Here is a 26,196-nt window from a genome sequence, read left to right on the forward strand (position 1 = left end):
GGGCTTTAATTGCTAGCAATAGTGTGAACCATAAAATAAAACACACAGATAGCATGCAGCGCTCATCATCAGAGTCACCCACAAAACTTACTGGTGTTAGCTCATAGTTCAAGCTACGCTAATCATATTCTCTAGTCGGCATTTTTATGGCACTTCCCACATACATTCACTGTATGTATACGTAAGAGCTCAAGGAGAACAATGACGTAAGATTTCAACTGCTGATTGAATGACGCTCTCTAGTCACTAGTGATAAACAAAGCAAATATAGGTAAAGTTTATATGCACTTCAGTTCCTCTGTTAATGTAGCCATAGATATTTACTGTGTTTATCTCATAATTCAATATTTGACGAGTCCGTTCTTTAGTTAGACCTTCTGTTTGGTATGAATGACTGCATCAGATAACCTCTGTATTCCAAAATCACATAACAAGTCAGCCAGTTGGTGTGAATGTTTATTCGATAAATACCTATAGCAAAGTGTCTATGCATACTTCCATATACTTCTTCTGATGAAGATAACCCAAAACATTAGCAGGGTTATTCACAAAATGGTGAAGAGTTTCGAGAAGGCAGGAGAACAATCTAGGACAACATAGCTGATTTGGAAAAATTCTCCAATTCAACTCACTTTCCAGTTCAGCTATGATGTCCTAGATTGTCCACTTCAGATCTTAATGCTTCAGTCAGAACACATCAAAATTGGGCTCCCTGTGGAAATTTTAAAGTGCAAGGGCCAACCTTTTTTTTTTAGGTCACCAGAACAGGAATAGACAGGAAATTTACCAATGGGAACACTTGATCTGGTGACCCTGCTGACTATCAGGGATTTCCCTCTCTTTGGAGGGATTTCCTCTCACATTGGATAGGACATGAAGGAAACTCTCCACAATGGGGGAGCAAAAAAAGTTGACAGGGTTTATAACCCCCTTTATTCTATCCAAAACTAAAAATAAAGTTAATGCTTGGGGTAGTACTGAGACATAAACTTACAGGCTTTACATTTTTTTTCAGCGCAAAGCAAAGTATGGACTGGTGTGAACTGCTAGAGCATGCCAATGCAAGGCAGAACCAAAACCTTATATAGCTTAGTGTAAAATAAATGCCACATTATGCAAACTCATGTCAAGGTACCTTCATTGACTTGCGTTTTTGACTTTGATTCCAGTGTGAATGCACCCTTAAGGTGTGTAGTTTTTTCTTTATAAAATCTGTGCATCTTTGGAGTGGATACAACCAGATTGTTATCCCCATTCCTCAGCAGGATAAGACTGAGACCAAAAGAAAATATTGCGGAATTATTCAACATACACTGAGATCTTGTTCACACAAGATAGATGTGTTTTAACATTAAAGGAGAAATATGGGATGATTGAAATACACTCAACCCCATTGTTAGAGCCGACGTGTGACACTACAGTTGTCACGTCGGCTCTATAGATCAAGAACTGAGGGATCCCAAACCACTGATTGCTTAGTTCATGATCTTCTCCCTGCAGAAAGCAGTGACTGCCAGTCTCCCCTCTCTCTATTCCTCCAATGCTGACTGGAGGGATAGACAGGGGAGGGGGTGGGCACAGCTGGTTCTGGCTCAAGGCAGCGCCAGATGTCAATCAGGTAGCAGGGTGGATCCCGCCAATAGCCCACTACATGCTGAGTTTTCGGTCACTGGAAGGCATTAGTAAATGTCCTCCTGTGACCCTAAAGAGAACTGCAGCCAAAAAAGGTTTGGCCATAGTTCTCTTTTAAATGGGTGATAACATACATTTTTGATACATTCAAATTGCTTTGGGAAGACCCTGTTACAACTGACTTTAATAGGAAAATGGAGCCTAACATATTAGAGATGCTGTGTGCAGGACGTTTCTCCTGCACTCCTCAACAAAACGTATAGGTGTGATAGGGCTGTAGTGAAAACAATGGATTTTCTAATGTGCACGACAACACCTCCAGCCTAAACATATCCTAACTATGAATGTGCATGCAAGGCAACAGAAGATCTTACATAGGTCTGATCAGTTGGACATTACCAAGTATGTATTACAAACCTGAAAAGATTTACCATGACCTGGTGCATTCCGTGACATACAGAGATAAGTATGGCAGAAACTATACTATTTAACTTCTCATGATTCAGGTTAAAGATGCATCAACACACATTTTACTCTTACCTCATCAAATTTATTCAGGTTGTTGGAGAGCAGACTTACAAGCTGCCCTGTGCTTATTTTATCCAGAACTTTGCTTGACAATTTTAAGGTCTGTTGGCAACAGAAATGTCACAATCAATTCAATCCACATGATGGAATTCAGAACTTATACAGACATTAAATAAACATATACTTCATTCTTACCTTTTTGTAAATTAAGCTGAACATTGCTATCCTCATCTGCATCCCTATATGATGAAGCCCAAATATTGCCGGATGTAGCAAGAGCATTCTGACTGCAAAGAGTAAGGACAAGCCAATCGCCAAGTAATAAGCAATGGACCGCTCTACAGTGTTACTTTGGTCATAAGAAGCTATAATTCTTCCAAGAAGAAGAGGTTGAACGGCTTTGGTGACTTCCTAAAAAGATATAAAAAATATTTTAAATATGAAATACATCTGCAAGGTAGCTATGGGTTACTGCACTTTGCCTTTCACCTTTAGGCCTGGTTCACACCTGGGCGTTTTACAGCACGTTCCTACGTGCTGTAAAACGCTCAACATGTGAAAACCAATAATTGCCTATGGGCATGGTTCCCACCTGGCCATTTTACAGTGTATAGGAACGCGCTGTAAAACGCCCTACGGCCAAAGAAGTACAGGAGCTTCTTTGGGGCGTATTTGCCGCGCTTATCCATTAGGATACAGCCGGATAGCCCTCGGAAACGTGCATTTGTCGCACGTTTCTTTTACCGCAAATTGCGGTAAAAACGCGCGGCAGATGCGCATATTCCATACGCCCATGTGTGAACCCAGCCTTACTCCTGGTATTGTCTAATTAAATAACCCCAGTAGCCTATATACTGCTGGTTTAGGCATGCAGTGTAAGACTATGGTGCACCAAGGATATCAGTTGCAGACATTTAGCAGACACATGCTTCTTAAGAATTTAAGAATTGGATTTCCTTACCAAACCTAGACAGGTATCAACTTTTATTTTTGGGAGATAGAGAAATAATTTTCAGATGTCCCTACAGTGAAAAAAAAAATTCTAGCAGGTGTTTTTTAACAACTTTTCTAACCTGTTATAATAACCCCAGAAACAAAAATCTAATATATAGAAGCCTATCAATGTTTTAATGTGTTGGCTGCATTAGTTTCTTTTCCTTTATTTTCACCAGGTGATCCTGGTGCTATAAAGTCTGTTCTTTTTCTCCTTCTTTTTACAGACCGAGCTGTCCAGAAAAAAGACAGGTTGGCAAATAGAGGTTGAGACAAACCAATAAGATAGTATGATTGGGGTACTTGCAATAGTTATCTTTTATTCAACTTTGACTTGTTAGTCAAGTCCATCAAAATCTGCTAACACATCTAACACTGTCCCTCTCCAGAGGGTGACAATGCTTCTGCCAAAGGGTTTTTCTGTTGCTCCTCCATTGAGTGGAGCCACCCTGAGACAGGAAGTTTGTTAATGGCAGGATCACCAGATGAAAATAAAGAAGAAAAAGCTTAAAAAAGAAATCTAATGTAGCCACCACATTTAAACAAGAACTATAGGCAAACCTTTTTTGGCTTTAGTTCTCATTTTGGTTCACAGGAGTACATGTACTCCTGTTACCCAAAGACAGAATATAGCGGGCATATAGCCTGCTATATGCTGACAGCGCAGAGGCGCGCTGTAGTCGGGAAAGATTCTGACAATATTGCCAGGATCCACCCCACTGCCTGATTGACAGTTGGCTCTGGCTCTCAATAAGCATTGGAGGAAGAGAGAGAGAGGAGGAGGAAATCCCTGCAGGGATTGGCTGATTGGCAAGCAAAAAAAACTTAACCTTCCTCTGTTTGTTTTGCTTGTATTTAACAAGAGGTTGGTTACCCACAATATTGTATGGCATTATTGTGTTTATCCTACCAGATCTAATGCACGATGATAGTGGAGGCCCTAGATGATTGCTTTCCTCCAGTGGTCCCCCAACCCCGGTTTGGGACATCACCTCCTCCTTTTTGATCCCTTTCCTCGTCTTCAAGCAGTGTAAGCAACATTTACATTTTCAACGGTTATGTTATTTGTTAATGTCACATGCATATAGTTATGAATTTATGTATATCTATGTATTTACTATGATGATTAGGTCCAGTTTTGGGCAATAACTCATCTCCATTCTCCTGAAGAAGCCTTCCAGGTGAAACGCATTGAGAAACACCCACCCACTACAGCATTCCACACATGGACTCCTTATGAAATGCCATTGCTCAAGTTGAGATAACTCATGTTGTGTGTTTACAATAAATCTGTGTGATGGTTTACAGGAGATGTAACCACTTACCTTTAAGAAGTGGGATTGTTTTTAACTGTCGTGTACATAATATGTATTTTACCACATTTTAATTTTTCTATTGAATAAAATATTACGTTTGATCAAATTATGAGATCTGGTGTTGCACCGAGTACCTTAAAAGTCCAATTTTTTCGTTTTCTATGTATACTGTAAGGGGTGTGGTATGGGCGTGCTGGGAGGGCCCACCAAATATAGATTACAATATCAAGTAATTACTCGTATGCACCTCTTCAGGTGTCACTACACTGAAATACACCTTTCAGATGTGGATGAGGTTTTTTTCCTTAAACGGTTGCCAGATCTGCTCTTTGTCGCCATTGTGTACTGGGCCTCTCAGCCCCACTCAAGTTCCTCCCAGTGGGTGCTGCTTAGTCTCCCATCTTTAACTAATGTAGGGTATACACAGGTATATTTTATTCATCAACCTGCGGACTGAATTAAAAAAATATAATAGATTCCTCCATCCAGGCTAAAGTAGCATGGATGGATGAATCCCCTGCTGTTTCCAATATGTTTCTTCTGCAATAGTCGATCTAATGATCAACTTCTGCCAAAGGAATAGGGTCACCAATGCGGCGAATTTCGTCCGGTTCCTTCAGAATTGGCCAAAAGATAAAAAAACGTATTTCCTAGAAAATAAGTATTTTAGTAATTTTGCCCATACCACTGTTTTGCTTTGTATTCCAGATACAGCGCTACCTGAAGTCTCTTCAACATCCACAAACCCAGGGGTTTTAGGATGCAAGGTTACCTGCTTCACTTTGGGGCTCCCTCTTCCAGCCCCTACATCATTGCATTGATTTAGATTCATAGGAGGAAGCCTGGAGTGCAGGGGGGGCAGGCATCTTGCACTCCAGTAAGTGTGAGCTGCATTTATTCTTGTGACAGGGGTTGAGGTGACATTGCCTCGTCAAAGAGCACATAGTACACTTGACAACAGTCAGCACTGACTTAGGGATGTTACTCGACTCACGCTGTGGGGGGGGGGGGCATTATACATAAACATATATTTTTTTTATTTTTTTTTTAGCGTAAGTAAGTAAGGAAGGGTTGAAACTGTCAGTTTATTTTTCCATTTGTATGTTGGTAAGATTTCCATTCACTTCCTTTCCTGTAGACACAACAGAAGGTCAGAGAAAATATCTCCAAAGTAAGGATAACACTTATCTAGCCTTTTGTCATCAAAAGTGTCCACATTGCAAAATGTCACCTCTATTTCTTTTCTGGTCAGAACAAATCATTTTGGACTTTCTCTAACTTTCAGTCGTGGTGACAGTTAATCTCCAGATTGGGGACACAGCAATAAACTGACATGGGTGCAAACCCTCTCCTACACTATCAAAAGCTAAAAAAAAATTGCCCAGTTAGGAGAAGACATGATCAGTTAAAGCCCACCGACAGTGTTTGCCATCATAATTTGTATGTTACTTACCAGATCTCTGTTGTGAGTTTATTTACAAGAGCTTTTGTTAGCTACAAAAATGAGCTGGATGGTGTCCAGCCAGAAACTTGCTCACTCACTTCTAATGTGGTGTCATGTCACTCGCCTCCAGCAAAAGAAACAAGTGTGAACATACTGTACTATGTGCATTGAGGGAAGTATAGCACCTGCAGTCATAACTGCATGAGTCTGTGAGCACATATAATATGAAATAATTACTCAGTGTTCTAGTGGGAACTAAGAATAGCCAGATAAGATCATGCAAAGCCACAATATTAATAAATCTCTCTAAAATTTGTGAATAAATATTGATCCAAGACATGTATAGGAATATTAACCCCTTTCCGACCGATAACAGGATTATTTTGTCACAGTCTTTCAGTTCCTTAACAACCAGTGGCGGAATAATCCTGTCAAGCGACACAATAAGCGTGGGTCCATGCATGGACCAGCACTCATTGAGTTAATTATGTTGTTGGGTCCCTCGGGGTCCAAGACAGACCCTCAAAAGCAATTTAGGTGGCCACAGCAAACTGATCACTGCGATAGATGATCGCTGTGATCAGTCTGCTGTTACAGGCACTGAAGAAGCTTTTAGCTCATTGTGTTGTGGAGCTGGAAGCCGGTGATACATAGTATCTCTGAGGAGAATACATAGGGGTCTATTCACGAAGCTGCCGAAGGATCTAGCCATAGCTTTGGCTGATCCTTCGGCTAGCTTCGGCCCCAGGACCCCTTCGGTTCAGTAGAACCGAAGGGCTGCTGTTCGGGCAATTCACTATAGCCCGTACAGCTCCCGAAGTTGGCTGAGGGGCTCAGTCGAGCTGAAGGCATATGCTTCGGCTCGATGGAGCCCCGGTGAAATTCGAAGCTTGCCGCACGGCCGGCCGACCCCCTGCTCCTGACAGCTGGGCGGAGCCAGCAGTCATCTCACGGCTGGGTCTGGCCACTTGCAGAGACAGATCAGCGTCCCTGGTTACAAAGTAACCAGGGACGCCGTTTTGTCATTACACTGAGCACACGGCGGAGCCGCAGTGATATCACTGCGGCTCCGCCGGGTTCTGTGTGTAATGACAGATGGGTTCTCGGTGTTCTTCGCCGGGTTCTCGGTGTGTAACTGAGGTTGGAGGAGAAGGCGAAGAGGGGATACACTGGCTGGTGAGGGGTCCCGGGGTTTTAGGGTGAGCCCTCTGCCCCAACCTGTGCCCACATGTTGTGTCCAGACACCGGACTGCCATGCTGAGAATGGCCGCTGCTCTGGAGGTAAGGCAGGCTGGGGATCATGGTGGACACCCTAGTGGTGGGCACATAGACCAGGGAGGAGGTAGCAGAACCCTGCATGAAGCCCCCAGCCCCTTAATAAGATGGGTAACCAGGGACGCCAATCTGTCATTACGACGAGAGCTTAGGAGACCAGCGGACGCTGTTCTTTCATTAGGATGAGAGCTTAGCAGAGTCGGCTTTCATATCCCCGCCGGCTCCGACAAGCTCTCATTGTAATGACAGCTGGTCCCGGCCAATAGAAAACAGTTGGGCGGAGCTAGCTGTCACTGCTAGCTCCGCCTAATCGTTTTATAATGTTTTCACTTTTTCAACTGTTTTTCTATTCTGCTCGGTACCACAGAAGGTACCGAGCAGAATAGCCGAGCCGAATGTCGCTCAGCGGCATTCGGCTATTCACTCACTGCTGTTCAGCATCTATGAGAATAGGCCGAACAGCACCGAGTAGCCTGCCGAAGGTTCGGCTCAGCCGATCCAAATGTTGAACTCCTTCTGCACCTGCTGAGCATGTTTGGCAGACCCGAAGCCAGCCGCAGCAAGCCGATGTACGGCTGATTTTAGTCGGTGTACGGCTGAAATCAGCCGTACAAGCCTGAAGTGAATAGCTGAACAGCGTTCGGCTCACTTCACTTCGGGTCGGTTATTCACTCGGCCTTTTTAGAAAAAGGACAAAAGTTAAAAAAAGTTTAAAAAAAAAGAAAATAACGTGCCGAGGATACTATTAAAGTTAGCAGGCAAGCCTACCACATTCTAAAATTGTTTAACACTAAAATTGTATTTCACTCCTTGTATTTTGTGACCTATAACTCCCAAAATAAACTGAAATCCCAGACATGTGATATACCCTATAAATCAGGACAAATAAAATAATTTATTATGAATTACTTTCTGTTAGCTACACTAATTATGTACACATTATTATTGGCAAAACTGTGGAAAAAAAAAAATCTAATTTGTATTTATAATATTTATTATTTAAAAAACTGTAGTAGATAAAACACATTTAGTTTACCCCAAGATATAATAAGATGCCGTAAAAAAGAAATTTCCAGAAAAAGCATCGCTTCAGTGCATTTATTAATTTGGGGTTGGTCTTTGACGTTGCCAGTTCCCTGTCCCATTCTCTGAAAGAAAACACAAAACAAGACAGTTATCCATCAACAGTAGCGTTTACACTTGGAGCATATTGCTTCATTCCCAGGTATTTCCAGGGAAACTCAGATAGTGCACGTAAGGATGCTAATAAAACTGGAGCTTTAGTATCTCAGTGGGATCCATTCTTCATGGTGCTAAAATGTAAGTCCACCACCAGTTCATTCACATATTTGGCAGATTTAGAAACCTGACCATATATCTCATGGCAGGGAGTTAATTCATGTAAAGGTCACATTGTATGTTTAAAAAAAAAATTCCAAGCTTCTTAAGACCAACGCAGAAATAATAGGCAAATAAAGCTTTTGGAGTTCTTCCAGTCCCTTGCAAGACGAAAACAAAGGCAGACTATTCTAACTGGTAACAATGCAGACAAAGATGACTTGTTGGTGGAATAACATGTTATCTATCATTGCAGAAAAAAAAGTGATACCAGAACTTTTCTTACATTCTTATTGTTATTATTTCTCATTGTAGTGTCATAGAAAAAAAAGAATATGTTGTCAGGCTGCCTAAAGTGATTACATTTTTTTTTATCTTGTAAGTAAATATAAAATGTGTTTTGATACGATTTAGAGCAACTCTTCAAGTTGACCGTACTAAAGTTCCTTGAATCCAGCCACTAAAGGATGTAAAATTTCAGTTATATATGGATACTTCTATCCTAGGAAAGTGATACATGCTATCAGCCATGGTGACATTCTTTTCTCTGTATTTTGAATGGAGTTCAAAGGGGAATCAGCCGTACACTGCATCCATAGGCAAAAACTAAAACTGAATATGTGGTAAAACATGCACAATGAACATATAGGAGCTATGAAGTATCTCTCTATGGTCACTATATCTCCCCTAATGTACCTGTTGGATAGTTGGATATATAGACATATTCCAATCACCCTGAGATTTTGTTTACCCCATGACCGTTACATAAATATGTATGTTTATACATACACAAGCAAGAATGAGAGCATATAGATATAAGTGATTCTGCGATGGACCTAGAAAAGTGTATAAGTGCTAGTGTGCCAATTTAGTTTGAAGGCTGCAGCAAAATCGACCGTAGGGTCAAAACAAATAACTTACAAATTATGCAGCGCCCGCAACATATAATGTGTTGAATGTCATAAACCCTAAAATTAATTAAATATAAGTATAAAATAATTCTAATAAATAAATATAAATGATAAGCAGCCGGAAACCGCTCAAACAGAAGCTCTCAGGGCTGAGGCATCCATCCACCGTCTTGTTGTGCTCTTCAATGAAGGATACATAATATTTTCCTGTCTGTGCCACGATCCAATTGTTTTTTCCATTCAGCTCAGTTATCATTCACCTTTGATGTAGGCATGGTTACAGAATATTTCCCTTTCCTTAGGTTTAGGGACCGGAGGAAGTAACGATGGACTTCAAACGCAATTGAAGTCCATTGTTACTTCCTCCGGTCCCTAAACCTAAGGAAAGGGAAATATTCTGTAACCATGCCTACATCAAAGGTGAATGATAACTGAGCTGTATGGAAAAAACAATGAGAGCATAGCCTTATACCTCCAGCACTGGCTTATCTTGATGGAAAAAAATAAATAAATTAACCCCAACCCTTATTTTCTCTGTTGCATAGCTGTTATCTAGCTACCTGTGCTTATATCTTATTGCCAAAAGACTGACACTTGAATGAGAAATTAGTGGCATACATATGTGTAGGTTGGTGTACCTTGTTAAAGGCACATAAAGATACCTTTACCTTTCAAGCCGTTCAGACAAATTATCGGCAGAATCTTCAGTGGCAATTTGATAAATATCTGACAATTCCAATCGCTGCCTGTAACCTTTCCTTAAAATTGGCTTGGTCCAACTGAAACAAAACACAACACATGCTTTACTAACACATAGTCAACAGGTATAATCATGGATGCAACTTAAACTTTAATGTTGGTTACACACTCATCAATTTTCAAAAAATTTGAATTTAATTTTCTAAATGTAAAAGCCCTATTCTGATTCCAATTCTCACATATCATAGTACATGACTGTACTGGCACAGCTTTGCAGTGTATGAATGAGAAATAATTTAAATAATTAAATGTTACGATTTTGACAGACCTAGCTCCAATCACAATACTTTGCATTTGAAATTGGACTATTTTTTCAAAGTTGTTTGATTGGATTAATCTGTCAATGAAAATTTTAGAATCAGGTTTCACCCACTTGATGACATTCAGACAATTGCTTCTAATCGACTCTTAACATTTTCTATGAAATTATACCGAATCATTTGTGCAAGTAAATCCCATGTATCAACACAATCTGAAGCAATATCCTCCAAGCAGGGTCTGCCAGAAACAGTTGTTTGTTCTGACTGGATTTGCAATTTGCCATACAAAGATAAATGCACCAGGCTCATTGCTAGTAAAATAGTATTTCATCACTGTGCCTTTCTTTGACAACACAACATGAAACCTGATGATGCTTAGGGCAGTTCTATGACAGAGGAAATAAAACCACATACAGAAATATTCGGTCACACATACTCGAGAAAAAGAGATCTGGGGTAACAATGCAAGTGATTATTATGCAATTATGGAGGATCATAACAGTCCTAATTTGGACAAACTGTTTTTATGCTACTTTGTAACGGGGGCTGAAAAAAAAATCTATCCTCCAAACAAAGAGTGACACAGTTGGCCCTCTAGGAAAAAAGCATGGAGAAGGTGGATTAGCTCGATTTATAATAATACCTATGTTACACTATCATCCTACCAGTTATATTAAGCTGCATCCCAGACAAAATGTAAATAGGACCTTGTTGCTTATTATTATTATTATTATTATCCCAACCAAAAAGAAACCGCACTAATAATTATCATAAAATGAAGCCAAAACTGAGGTTATTTCCACAATCATTAGATAATAGATAGAGAAATCAATAATTGGATTCAGAAAAGGGTACCACTTTAAAGTGGACCTGAACTCAAAAGCAGGCTAAGCAGTACCCTAAATAATATATATTTTATTTTAAATTCCTCCTGAAAAATACTAGTCCACTTACTGGTGTGTGAGGATGCCTAAGCACTCCAGTATCTACAGCCTCATAGCTGTACATTTGAAGTGTGCGATCTAAGACACTGCTGCATCTGACTGCTAGTCTTAGGCTACCTGGAGTAAGATTTGATGATGTCGCTACTGTGCTGCTCACTGTTCTCCTTTTTGGAGGCTCTGGCAAAAGGAAGCAAAACCTCCCTCTACCAAAATGCCTGCCTCCATACAGGGACACAGTGCAGAACAATAGTTAGTTAATCATGAGTAACGATCTTCTGCAAGGAGACCACGGGCAATACTGGTTACTAGTATTTTGCCCTCTGCCTGCCTTTTTTTGAGCACAGCTTCCAGAGTTCAGTTTCTCTTTAACTGAAATGTAGAAAATCTTTCTAGTTAAAGAGTGATATCTCACAGCACAGATCTGCCAACTTAATCCATTTCCTGAACTCAGCCACAGCAAACAACGATCAGATTTTAATGCATGAGTAGTATTTCTACACAGTGTCTACTCTAGAAACCCAGCCACAAGGCATCACCTTTAGACCAAATATTCAACTTCTTGAATAAAAGTGAAAAACATTATAACTTTTGAAATCTTACCAAGTCAATTCTAATAAGCAACTTTTAGCAGTTTACTTTGCAGTATCTAAAAGCTGAAATAATCTAAGTTAGGATTTTTCTAAAATCTGTACAAAAATAATGGAGGCTGCCACTGCTGACGTATCTATTTGAAAATTATAATTGCTTGGCTGTCATGCTAATCATGTGACTTCAATCATTGTTGAGGTACTGACATACTGATTTTCAAATTGTAATGCTGGTTCCAGGTCAAAGATTTAGAAGGTCTTAAAAGCAGAGGCAGCCAGGGAAATACTATTCTTAAGCTGGCCATACACCAAATAGTTTTTGGAAAGTTAAATTTAACAGTTATGGCAGCAGAGCAAATCATTGCTGAAAATGTCAAACAGCAAATACATTCCTGAAATTTTTTGTCAACAGGTTCAAACCATAAATCTGGTTTATCTTGCTTTAAAATACAGCAATTAAGTGTACTGTTAAGATAATTGTAGATCAATGTATCAGATTTTATCATTCTGCTATAAAGGTAGCACAGACTCATGAGCCAATGTGGTCATATGAGTGCAGTGGTTGTCAATTTACAAGGTAGGGGGGCCACAGATGTGGCCCCTGACATCACCAAATTGCAGCACGTAACGTTAGGTAAATGTTAGGCTAGAAAGGACAGTCAAAGAAAATGATGGTCAGAAATTGTGGACATACAGGTTTGGATGGAGATTGGAAATCTGCTGTAGAAGACATTGAGATATACAGTACATCAATGCTGCTTCACATACTACAGGCTGCCGGGGTCCAAGGACCACACAACAAGTACCAAGTATGCAGACTACATGCCCCCCAACTTTCTGGAATGAAAAAGATGGACACTTTCCACACAATGTATTTAGGCAATGGACACACCCCTGTCACACCCCTAGTTATGCGGAACATTAGGAATGTATATGCCAAAAATGATTGGTTAAACCCAGAATTGTTTTTTTTTCACCATTACTTTTGCTTTATACTGGCTTTCCCAAATAGCAAACAAGATAATTAAAAGATAGCATAAAGGTTTTAGTGCAAAATAACACTTTTCATAGTTAAATAGAACCTTCTCATAGATATCTGAACATCAGACCAAAAGTAGGGACAGCCGATTAGGAAAGAGGGACTTGGTTCCAAATGAGGCACCGTTGGGAGGTATGAGACTGGGCACCAGGATGTTAGTGACTAGGCACATTTTATATCACATAGTATACTTCACTTTAGAATCAGTATAACTGATTGAATACACTGCAATGACTCAAATGTGTAGTCTGAAGATACACACTCTCAATAACAGCACTGTCTTCACCTCTTTTATAGGTCCTACCCTGGCTTATAATAATGTGTAAATACCCTTATATGAGATGCTTATTCCTACTTCCTAATGATGGAAAAAAATGCATGACCAATAATTATACAAGGAAAAGTCACCTATTTGTCTCTGCTGCCTATAGAAGTGTGCCTAATGTGCCCAATGCTTAATACAGTCCTGAGTTTAGTCAAATAATTATTCTATAAACAGCACAAATAAGTATACCCAAAACATGTAATCATACAGTACATCTGAGTGAAGATGAGTTCTTTTACCACAGCCTGGAAATGTCAAGCTGAGCACTAATGTGCACGACAAAATGTAGTTTACAATACATTAGTGGCCACCATTCAACTAAAGGCAGTACGGCATTTGACAAGCTGACAGAGATTTTCTGCTTACAAAGTTGCAATAATTTATTTCCCACATTTACTTATATTATACAAAATAAGACATAGGGGTCTATTCACTAAGCTGCCGAAGGATCTAGCCATAGCTTCGGCTGATCCTTCGGCTAGCTTCGGCCCCAGGACCCCTTCGGTTCAGTAGAACCGAAGGGCTGCTGTACGGGCTATTCACTATAGCCCGTACATCTCCCAAAGTTGGCATATGCCTCAGCTAGACTGAGCCGCGGTGAAAGCCAAAGCTGGCCGAATGGCCGGCCGACAGCCTGCTTCTGACAGCCGGGAGTGAATTCTGAGGACTTTGATTCTCTATATATCTTCAAAGCCAGTGGTGCACTAAATGGTGAAGCCAGGAAGAGGAGGAAAGCCCTGAAATCTGCATATTAAAAAGAGGTCAGTAATGGTATCTTGCATGTTTCTGGTCTCCCATGTTTACTGTTAGCTATTGTCAAATGAGCAGTGATCCCTATTCTATATCCTAAATGATATACGGTACATAGGATTAGAAACTGTACAGCATTATAACAATCAATTAAATATTTTCAAAAACCTCATATAGACAGAAATCAATCCCAAGTAATCCGTTTACAAAGATCAGATGGAACATCACTTTCAGGTTATTGAGTAGTTTTAAAGTGCAATTTTTTAAATTAGAATAATCAAATCTACTAAATCCAGCCATGAAATTATTATGTTTTTAGATGTCTCATCCCGTTTAGCCATTTCTAGTATCCACAAATATTACATCTGTCTGATTGTCTTTGGTGTTTACACAAAAGCTTAAAGAGAGAAGATCTGATAGTTAAACAAATAAGGCTATGGGTTTCTTTCCTTACTACCCATTGATTTTGTGTTTATTTACTGTGATCTGTTGATCTGTAATTGTTTATATTACCCAAGTAGTCTTCAGAAAAAGTGCTAATTTCATGATATCAACTAAAGACATAAAGGCCCTTGAGTACTGCTCTGTGACCTTGTTTTGTAGGGCTTTGCTTGCTACTCAGTGTGCGCTCACGCATGTACCCAGTACGATGATCTGTAAAGCAGCTTGAACTTGCCGAAGGTTCTGTTTTAATATTATAGGAGAATTTTAAAAAATTCTAAATTTGTTTCTAGTGTTCCTAACTGTGTCCTTATACTCTTCGACAATCAAGAAATTGGCAATTGTATTGGTGCAATTATTTAAAAAAATTTTGGTCAGGAAGTGCTGGGTATGATGGTGGCCATAAACATGTAATTATTATCCCCCAGTCTGGTGGATTTCAGAAGGCACAAACAGAGATCTCATGTTTTTGGGAACCTGCAGACATCCGTGGCTGAGAGTTGCTAGGGACATAGACTGGACAGATTAGAAAACATTGCTTGCTCACTATTGTTTTTCCCATGATAAGCTAGCTTTGGAGTTTTCTGTCTACAACTTCCTACCTATCTCTAGGGTTGCTCACCCAGCACCAGATCTTTCTCCCTTACTCATTCAGCATGCCTTGTTCTGCACTGTGTCTGTCTGGGTGGAACATATGCACATCACATCGCACTCCTGACCGAAGTTTACCCGAAATCTGTGGGTGCTGCCGTAACCACAGATGGCGCAGCCAAAACCGTAATTGATGAAGTATTCACCGGAACTCCAATTTTCGTTCTGTCAGTTCTTCTTTATTGACATTAAAAGGTAATTTCACAATGTATAGCAATGTTTTGGAACCATGTCGGTCCCTTCATCGGGCAAACAAAGTGACTTTGGCACTTTGTTTGCCTGATGAAGGCACTATTTTCCTGATGAAGGGACTGGCATGGTTCCGAAGCGTTGCTATACATTGTGAAATTACCTTTGAATATCAATAAAGAAGAAATGACAAGATGAAAATTGGAGCGCTGGTGTCTACTTCATCTATTTCTGTCTGTGTGGAAGTGACCATCTTGGTAGAGGCAGGGTTTTGCTTTCTCATGTCAGAGTCTCCAACAAGGAGAACAGTGAACAGCACAGTAGCAACATCACCAAATCTCACTACAAATCACTTAAATCTAGCAGTCAGAGGCAACAGTGCCTTAGATCTCACACTGCAGATATACAGCTGATGATGTAGGTATAGGAGTGCTTGAGCACAATCGCATACCAGGATATGCACTGCTAGTTTTCAGGAGCAATTAAAGACAAAGGGTAGATTTTTCAGACTACTGCTCAGGGACAATTAGATGTTCCTTGTAATATAGCAAATCTTCACTTTTTCAACTCCGGTCCACATTAAAGGCTTTGAGTGGAAAGCTATTTTCCACTATAAAAACTGATGATTGATGGGGACAAAAGATATAAATATTTATTAGGAATAAATAAATAATTTGTACCCATTATGGGTACAAATTAACACTTGTCAATATTGACAGAGACAAATCTATGTTAAGGAGTATATCTGTCTCTGGTATTTGTATCTCAAGCTGTTGCACATTTTCTAAAAAATAAATAATTAAACTGAAATATGCAGCATTTACAAGCAGAACTAACATGCAGAACTGAGTATAAAATAATAAACTTCAAACAGAAAAAAATCTAACAAGCTCAGTAGGTGAGTAGTGAAAAATACTTTATTACTTGCCTATTATTTGCCTTAAAAAGATCCTTGTAATGGACCCTTATAAGAATAAGCAGTGATGATTGAAGCAATTTTAGAATTGGTGCTGCTGGATGTCCTTCTGTCTTCATTATAAAAAATGGTTTTGCAGTTAACTTGTGTCAGGTGGTACCTCCAAAGACCGAAGCAGCAGTTCTCATAATGGAGCAAAGGAAACAAGTCCAAATATAACCTCTCTCCTAGCCCCGACTTATCTCTACCCATTAAGCAGAATCTACACTTAATCCTACTTACTCACTATTCACAAACCCTAACATTTCACCTAACCGCTGAAATGAATCCTTAATTCCTTCACCCTAAAACTTAATCATTAAACCTAATCCTCACAACTTAACCAGCACCCTAAAGGTGCTCATACACCTTACGAATATCAGCCGATTTTGGTATGCGATCGCGTTTTTGTCCGATATTTGTAAGGTTGATGGGAAGTGTACAACCGCAAATATTGTACAATCGATCGACTTTGGACTAACCAGCAGGTTAGAAAACTTCAGTCGATCGTACGATTTTCGCAAGGTTGGTGACGTTTCCGTACGTCAAAATCCATACAATTTACACTGCACATGCGCAGACGAAAATACGTGCAGTTGATTACCGCAATTCGTCCAGGTGCTTTATTTTAATTACCGCTGATCCAACCTTGGGATAATCGGGGCAGGATGGGGCAGCTGTACGAAAATCGTACGATGGTTTGATCATCGGACGAAAAGTGTAGTCCGATGATCGCAAGGTGTAGTAGTTAATAGCAAAGAAACAACAGAACAATAGCACCTAAAATAGTTAAAGGAGAACTATGAGGTGAGTGAAAATCACTCAGCCTCAAAGTTCTAGCTGACCTGTGACAATGAAACTGTCACAGGTCGGCTCAATAGATCGGGAAGTGAGCGAACACATACCGTCGCTCGCTCACTTCTCGATCTATCCCTGCAGAGAGCTGTGACTGTCACTCACGGCTCCCTGCAGGGATTCCCCCCCTCCCCTGTCCGATCCTCCAGCGCTGACAGGTGAGTGGATGGGGGAGGGGCGGGTACAGCTGGCTCTGCCTCTAGATAGGCAGAGCCAGCTGTTAATCCCGCAGCTGGGTGGATCTCGACAGTAAAGTTGGGATCCGTCCCAGCTGTGGCGTCTCAGTAGCTCGCAGTATAGTGAGCTTTGGGTGACGGGAGGACACTAGTTTGTGTCCTCCCGGTACCCTTAGGAGAACTATGGGGAAAACCCCTGACCCCATAGTTCTCCTTTAAGCTGTGTTTTGTGTATAGGCTGTGTACTGGCTCGTCTAGTTAATGTATAGGGAGCTAACCAAATATTATATAAATACAAGAGCCATGTGTATTCTTACTTGAATCTTGGTGTCCTTTGTGCATTTTACCAGATGTGTGCAGTAAGGCTAGCCATACACCATCTGCATTTTGCCTCTATGCAGGCCTTTCCTTTCCCAGTCACTGCTGCTCTCTACTTGTGCAGGGTGACTGCTCTTGTATACACCCCCCCTTGTTTTCAACAGGCAGCCCATAATGGGAGGACCTGCTGGGTCCCGTCTACAGTTCTACTCATTACACATGATGATGTCACTACAGCTTTAACAAGGTATAGTCTAATTTTTTAAAGACATGTTGCAAACAAAGTGGATTTAAATCCTTTATGGCCATTAAGATATATATTTATATATGTGTGTGTATGTGCGTGTGTGTGCGTGTGATAAACATTTTGTGCTCAGAGTTCAGCTTTAAACATGGTTATAGACAGTTACCTAATTAATTAATTAATCCCTCCTTTTAATTTTTAGTGAGTAGCTGCCAAATGCTTTGATTTTGAATTGTCACACTTCTGCACACTTATGCAGAAGTCACTCTGTCACCTCCAGATCCATGAAATAATGCTGTGTGATTGTGCTGGCAAAATCTCCAGGACAATACAAACATTCAGAAACTCCTTTGCTAAAAGAAAAGATCAGCTGATATAAATAAATATAGTTACCTGCCAGCTGGCTGCCGTATTGTCAAGTACATTTCTGTATGAATGCATTTTCTGAAACACGAACACTTCAATAGAAGCCAATTTTCATTTCAACTAAACAATCACAACTAGAGCCTCACATTGTTGACAGATTACGTTGTTGTTTTGCTAAAGCAAGTCATAATACTTAAATATTCCAGATGTACTATATGTGAGATGCCTAACACAAAAAAAGTCCCCAATAGGTAAAGCAAACTAATACAAGATCAAAGTGAATTTCACTAATGGGGAACACCAGCAATAAAATAAAGAAAAGCCTTAAAAATATGGAGACATACACTGTTAAGGAAGTACTGGAGAGACACTGCATGGAATGGGGTTGATTTACCAATAGGGAAAGGCAAATAGGCTGTTCACAGTGCAAGGGAATTGTCCTGTTTGCTGTAGTGAAAGCTGGCTCTTTAGAGTGCTTGATTGATTTTTGAATCTCTAAATTATATAGATTATATAGATGTCAGTAAAAGATTGTATAATAATTATATTCAGAGACAATGCACTCAATTGTAACCATCTGAATATTGGTTAGAATTCAGATTAAATCTTTATATAGTCATCAATATATGATAGTAATTTTATTCTCAGTACAGAAGGAAATTTTCAGCAGATTTAGGGGCCAATCTATAAAGCCTTCACTGCTAGATGGTTTTAAGGTGCATAGGAAATGCATACAGTATGATCTTCTAAATCTATCTAGTGGCTGTAATTCCATAAGGAAGGCATTTGCCCAGCGTATACATCAACCCTTATGTCTACAAATTAGCCTAACTGGCTGTTACATTCTCCTTTTACATGGTTCACTTAACTTGCCATGACCCTAAACATACTGCATTATTTGTTCTTAGCTTCCACCTAGTAGGCTGGCTGAACCACTGGATTAGCCATTGACCAGCCAGCTGCCAGCTAATAAGGCAAATATTGTTTCACATTTCTACATGCTTGCTCTTTTATGATTCTTTATTGTATTAAATTAATAGATTTGTAGATAACTAGAGGCATAATTGAATAGCAACTAAAATTACTTAATGGCTTAACAATTGCTGAGCTATTATTCACTATCAGCCAACTAGCATATCGAAAAGGAGCTGTGGAAAAGGAGCTGAGCTATTGTTCAGCAATAGCTCAACAATTGTGTAGTGCTGCAAAGCAGGAAGCATAGTCTGCATATGTAATGAGTAAATATGGTTGCGTATGTACATATATAATTATGTACTAATGCAAGGTTTTTAAAACATTAACACTTATCACTATACACTATACACACACTATACACTTAACTATACCTTTCCTTTAAAACAGCCAGCAGAATTTCTTAGTCTTTAGTATTTAAAATGCAATGTAAAACAAATGAAGTAAGAAAAAATATATAAACAATTCACAGATAACGAAAGTTATTCCAAATGGCATTGTGCTCTTATTGGGAAAAAACGAAAAAATAAACCTTATATTTGCCTAGTAAAATTACTCATGTTTTGTGATGAGGATAGATAGATAGATAGATATCTGATATACAGTAGATAGATAGATAGATAGATAGATAGATAGATAGATAGATAGATAGATAGATAGATCAGATAGACAGACAGACAAACATAGGACCTACATAAGGATGAAGGAAAGCAGCTGCTGCAGAGAGATGACTAAAGTCAAAGAAAGGGTTTGCATAGATAGATAGATAGATAGATAGATCAGATAGACAGACAGACAAACATAGGACCTACATAAGGATGAAGGAAAGCAGCTGCTGCAGAGAGATGACTAAAGTCAAAGAAAGGGTTTGCAGAGAACTCAGGGAGGCAATAATTGATGCCATGGAGATGGCATAAATGGAGGCAAAGAAAGGCATGCCAAGGAAGGTACGAGGGATAGTAGCCACAGGGGGGACTGTGATACTGGGGGAGTTAACAATTAGGATATAGAAGTACTGCTAATTAGAGCTTTATGATAAAGGGTATCAGATGGCCATCAGACTATGTTCCCATTTGACTTCCTACTTGGTCTTCCAGCAATGGGATATGCTAAGCTTTCACCATTGACTGAATGCTAAATCAAACTGACCAGTGTGTCAAGGCAGATATAAACTATTTCAACATAATACATGGTACTGGTTAGTTTTAATTAGTTATTTTATCCAGCAGTGTGACCAATGTCCATTGACCTGGTTCAATATATATATTTTTTTTAATGCAAGCTCCACTTCAGCATTTGAAATGAAATTTGAGAGAAGTCCTCACTTTATGTGTTTTGTTCATGAGTTAGTTTGCTCTTTTCACATTTTAGCAATTTGAACATGACTGTGTGAAATCATCTTCAGTAATGGAAGTGACTTTCAAGACATTAATTATTTGGACCAATATAGGAATAGATGGAATGCAGTAAGTCAACAATACTTGTACTAATTTCTATTATTAAGAGAAGCTAATATGAATAAATGTATTACTATAGTCTAGGAATTCAGTGGAATAGAAAATATAACCCCTTTTAAAGTGATGCAACAAATCGGAATGTCCTTAGTGATTTTCATGTAAAGTATGGATACAATTTAAAGAAGAAGCTTCTCATAAAAATACGTTTTCCAGGATGTTGAAAAAGATCATCGAATAATAAGTATCAAGGGGGGAATTGATCAAAACTGGAGCAGACAAAATCTGGAGCAGATTTGCATTGCATCCAATCAGCTTCTATCTCTCATTTTCAAATCTCAACTGAGCAAACTGAAGAGAGATGCTGATTGGTTGCCATGGGCAACTGATTCTGTCTGCTCCAGTTTTGATAAATTCCCATCAATGTGTTTTACCATATGAAAAGAGATCCATTGTTTTGCTGCACAGGAACTGGAAACATTGCACAAACCAGAAGAAAAGGTGTCCAATTTTGATCAGCAATAACTATGAACATGGGCAAATGAAGTTGCTGAGTGGTTTGCCTATAGGGCCAATCAAAATCTAAAATTTTCCTTTGGAGTTTAAAAAGGCTAGCAAAATCATGTAAGGTTAATTAAAAACTGCAGTACAGTACATTGACTACCACTGTACTTTGGAACAAATACAGGTGCAGTCACTTCCTAGCTTTTTGGTTACAGAGCTCAACAGGTCAAGCTATAATTTATACAAGCAAGTAAATACAATAGCAGAGAATCTCTGTCCGAGAGGCTCTGTCTAAGGTTTCAGAGATGGAGGGGGTGATTTACTAACCTAAACACACGCACGCACTAGGTGCGTGTGATTTTTACACAGCAAAACGTATTTATCAACCAAAAAGTATCTAAAAACATATTTCCACTAATGCCATATATGGAAAAATCATGCACATGATGCATATATAATGCTGCTTCACAGTTTAGACAAAAATGGTTAGCTCATGCATTTACATTCCTGCATTCATCAACGCAAGCAACACAACATAGAGCTAATTTACACAACATCACCTTGCAAATTCATGCAGGGCTTTGCACAACACACCTGCTGGGTGTGTACACACTACAAAGGTGTTTAGATTCCACCCATAGATCATGCTGGGAGGGAACACACTACAGAGGTGTATACATGTTCGTGGTGTGTTTATAAGGTTAGTAAATCAACCCCGGAGTGTCTGAAAGGCAATGTTTGCTGTGTTCTCTTTTTATTTATTTTTTTCAAAAACCCTTTATGTTGTGAGAATCCTTTGTCATATACTGAATGTGTATTGTATTTGTATATCACATATTATATATTCATATGCAGAAATATATATATATATATATACTGATATAAATCATCTCTTTAAAACTTCAGTCTAATTCAAATAAAAATTACTCAAAACTATGATATTTCTTCTTTAAGAGTAAGAAATATTTATATAAATAATGTCACATGTTATCATCAACCAAACTGTGTAATTTCTTCAGGGTTTATTGCACCCATAATTTATGGCACTACACAACTGTCATTTTTAAGTATTTTGATTCAAAATCCATTCAGTAACACTCCAGCCAAAACATTTTTTATTCAGTGGAGAGAACTTCTGCCAGGTTTTTAATGCTGTCTGTGTACATGTTGAGATCTCCTCTTAGTTCTTGTCTCAGTGACTGTGGTCACAAGGGCAAGAAATTAGGGAAAGCTACCTCATGGGTGACCAAGACCATAAAACTTGAAAAGGTTCTTGCTTCCCTATTCGATCAAATGCAAAAAAAAAATATATATATTTTGCCTTGAGTTCTACTTTAATATCACAGTTTTCTTGAAAGTCTTAAACTGGTACATCTTGCGTTTTAATCTGCAAACAAGCCAGTGCTTATTTCATTGTGCAGTGTACCATATATGTAATATCAGTACCCAATGAAGTTTGAACCTAGTTGTCAGGCAGTAAGAACAAAAAATAAATCCAAACCACCAATGTACTTTTTTCCCCAGATCTGGAGTCATGGGTTTTTTGTTTTGATTGAGTCTAGTCCATACACTGTCCAAGGTGTATGTACTACTATGACCACAGATATTTAAGGTAAATAATGGTGTTTCACATGTGCTGAAATGTAATTTTGTTAAGATTTATGCATATAGATTCTTAAAATATGGCTGCTTTAGATGGTGACCTACGTGGACCTGCTACATGTACAGTTCTGATAATTCATACTGTACTAATGTATTTTTCTTTTAAAAGACTAGTAATGAAACTAAGCCATATCTATGTACAACCAAATTTATGTGAATTATATTACGCAACAGACACACATACATTGCATTGAACAATCACTGGAAACTTCTCTGCTACAAATCATTGTGAAATCACATGTGCAGTATGGCCCAATTGCAAGGCATTCAAGCTCATTGTTTTTAATGTATGAGTCAGCCCCTAATACCTTAAGCTTGTTACCTAACCTAAAAAACTTTCTTTTCACTACTAAAGTTAAATTATATATGTGTTGTCACATATTCTCATCTATTGTCCTTCCTAAGGCCCGGTTCACACCTGCGCGTTGCAAATGCGACAAAAAAGCTCATGTAGTATTTTTCGCATCACACTTTTGGGGGTTTTTTTTGCTTTCACATTTTCACGCGTGCAAACGGGGAGCACAAATGGCCACATTTAGAGTGCCATTAAGAATCAATGGCACCGCAAGCGCATTGCGCTTTTCTGCGAACGTATGCGCACATTTTGGCTTGCGTTCACGGAACAATCAGGTGTGAACCAGGCCTAAATGTCCATAACTGAGAATTCTAACAATATTGTTGTTTTCCTGGACCAGTGTAATGCCATTTTTACATCTTAGAAACAACCTGTTCTGTTCTATATTTCAAGTCAGTTTTCAAAGAGATACTTTGACATTCTTTTACTCTGTTTATTGATACAGTTCAGAATTCTGTTATCTAAGGTTTGGGTACCAACTACAGTACTCCTACAGCTGTTTCACTAGGTAGAGGAGATTTTTTCAGTGACATGCTGTGTATATTTTCCTAAAAGTGTGTGTGTTTGCACTGGACACATTAGCTGTTAACACACACACTAACATATTCAAAATATGTGATTTGGTAATGCTAGCACATGCTATAGTAACTCATTTGAAGTGTGTCTTTTAATAACTTCTTTGGTTATTTGCAAATACTTATTGTGCCTGATTTACTAAAGTGTGAAGTGGAGTGAAGATAAATCAAACATGCAATTTCTTGTGAATGAATTTAAAACACTTTCTGCTGCCCAAGATAGTGTATTTAATGTGAACATAGGTTAATTCACTACACTTCACTCTGACCCATAAAATGCATGGTCACATCATTTACTGCCCTTTAAGGCAGAAACATTGTTATTGTAGACATTTTCTACACCCCCCACAACACACACACACATTTTGACCTTATCTGTTAATGGTAATAGCTTAAAAAGTCTTTGTAAATTACATTAAAATTGGGATACTGTAAGGGCTCATGCACATTGGCACATTGAGCTATGTATCCTAAAACTCCAGACTTCTTTCCGAGGCCAGGGAGCCCAGCTGGTGCGTACAGCCGCCCATTGACAGAAATGGCTAAGTAGCTGTACACGGGTATACGCCAGTAACTGCATAAACCCGCATACATCACATGGACCTATACCCCAAATGCAGACTTTCTACGTTTGGCGAGTACGAGGGATGTTTGACCTGGAAAAGTAGTACAACGGCTAAGTTTGTTTTTCCATGTTTACTGAAAATATAAATGTGGACTGACCAACGTACAGCACTTTGTAGAGCACATTGATCCATTCAAATCAGTCCCAATCCCATAAGGGAGCTCACAGCCTAATATTCCTACCATGGTGACACACGCTCATACACACTAAACTGTGCATGAAAACCTGTTATTATACCAGTATTTCTTTGTCTTGTGTGGAGAAGCTGAAGCACCTGAAGGAAACTCATGCAGTCATGAGGAATACACACAAACTCCATGGTAAGAATCCAACCCAGGACCATAGATTCACATATAATTGTACAAGTAACAAGCATAGTCTTATCGACTGATTATGCCTATTATGGCAGCGACTTTAAAGGTTAGTCCAATAAATGGATTCCCCCGGTATAATCAAATAAGAGTTTCCTAAGGGACCCATAGCTATAATAATCGTAATTACCATACACAACAATGACTTTTAATACTGTGAGCATTGACCCTAACCATTCCTTAGAATGGTTAAACATGCATCTGCTATATTCACCCATGGGTTAGTTTTGCAAGATGGTTGCAATGCAAATCTGGAGCAGATTTGCATTGCAACCAATCAACTTCTATCTCACATTTTCAAATCTTACCTAAGCAAACTGGAGAGAGATGCTGATTGGCTGCTCTGGGCAACTGCTTCATATTCTGTCTGCTCCAGTTTTTATAAATCCCCCCCATTGTTCTTCATATGGGCACCCTTACATTTTCAGTACTATAACACATTTATCCCAACACAGTGGTGTGTACACATTAGAAGATCACAGAATATGAAGCAGTTGCCCAGAGCAGCCAATCAGCATCTCTCTCCAGTTTGCTTAGGTAAGATTTGAAAATGTGAGATAGAAGTTGATTGGTTGCAATGCAAATCTGCTCCATATATATATATATATCCAGCTGAAACAGAAAAATTCAGGGAAATTCAGTAAGCGAACTAGGAAGAAGTGAAAAGATAACAACTGATAAGTGCACAATCTGCTGAAGCTGAATCATCATGCATTGTATTATGTGTTCTTTAAAGATGTAGTATCTGCATGCAAACAGCTATCTTTATTGAGGACAGATAATAAATACGAAGTTATTGGTCATTCAGTAGTAGTTATTGGTCAACAGAAGAGAGGAACAAAAAGAAGTTGAGTAAAATGAAGCCAATTAACCTCTTGCCTCTACAACTAAACCGTTTTTAGTTTTCAAATGAAACAATGCTCCTGATTTGTTTTCTTGTTATGGGAAAAATCTCCACTTCCGATAAATATGTGGAAGCCAAGGTACTCACTGTAATATTTGACTTGCGAAAGCCCTAATTTACAAATATTTCCCAAAACCCATAAAAAGGGAACTTACTATACAGCATAATCACTGATAACGCTTTATTGCATGTGCTGTAGGGTACAAACAAAAGCAGGTGTTTTGCTCTAAAGGAGAAGAAAAGTGCAAAACTGTGGGCTCATGCCGGTATGCAGCTAACAGTAAAAAAAAAAAAAGGATAACGTAACTCAATACAGTTTCACTAAGCTAAGTGAAAAAAATTTAGTGAATGAGTCAATTTTCTCTGACTGTTTCCGACTCTGTGCTCCTGTATTAAAATTGTATTGTAACTGCCTCCCTCAAACTGTTGGCCCTTTATAAATCCTGTATAAAAATAATAATTAATAATTATAATAATT

At 39.0% G+C, this 26,196-nt stretch overlaps 1 protein-coding gene across 1 annotated transcript in view; it reads right to left on the minus strand.

The window, feature by feature from the left end:
• CFTR (cystic fibrosis transmembrane conductance regulator) overlaps positions 1–26,196 on the minus strand; it is a 126,067-nt gene that overhangs the window by 98,885 nt on the left and 986 nt on the right. The window contains exons 2-5 of the mRNA XM_018573973.1: positions 10,106–10,216; positions 8,225–8,336; positions 2,356–2,571; positions 2,173–2,262 (exon numbers count right to left, since the gene is read on the minus strand). Coding sequence (XP_018429475.1) covers positions 2,173–2,262; positions 2,356–2,571; positions 8,225–8,336; positions 10,106–10,216 — 529 coding nt within the window. The remainder of the gene's footprint in view (positions 1–2,172; positions 2,263–2,355; positions 2,572–8,224; positions 8,337–10,105; positions 10,217–26,196) is intronic.

This window comes from Nanorana parkeri, unplaced genomic scaffold, assembly GCF_000935625.1.
Source record: "Nanorana parkeri isolate BGI_ZX_2015 unplaced genomic scaffold, ASM93562v1 scaffold49, whole genome shotgun sequence".
Lineage (NCBI taxonomy): Eukaryota > Metazoa > Chordata > Amphibia > Anura > Dicroglossidae > Nanorana > Nanorana parkeri.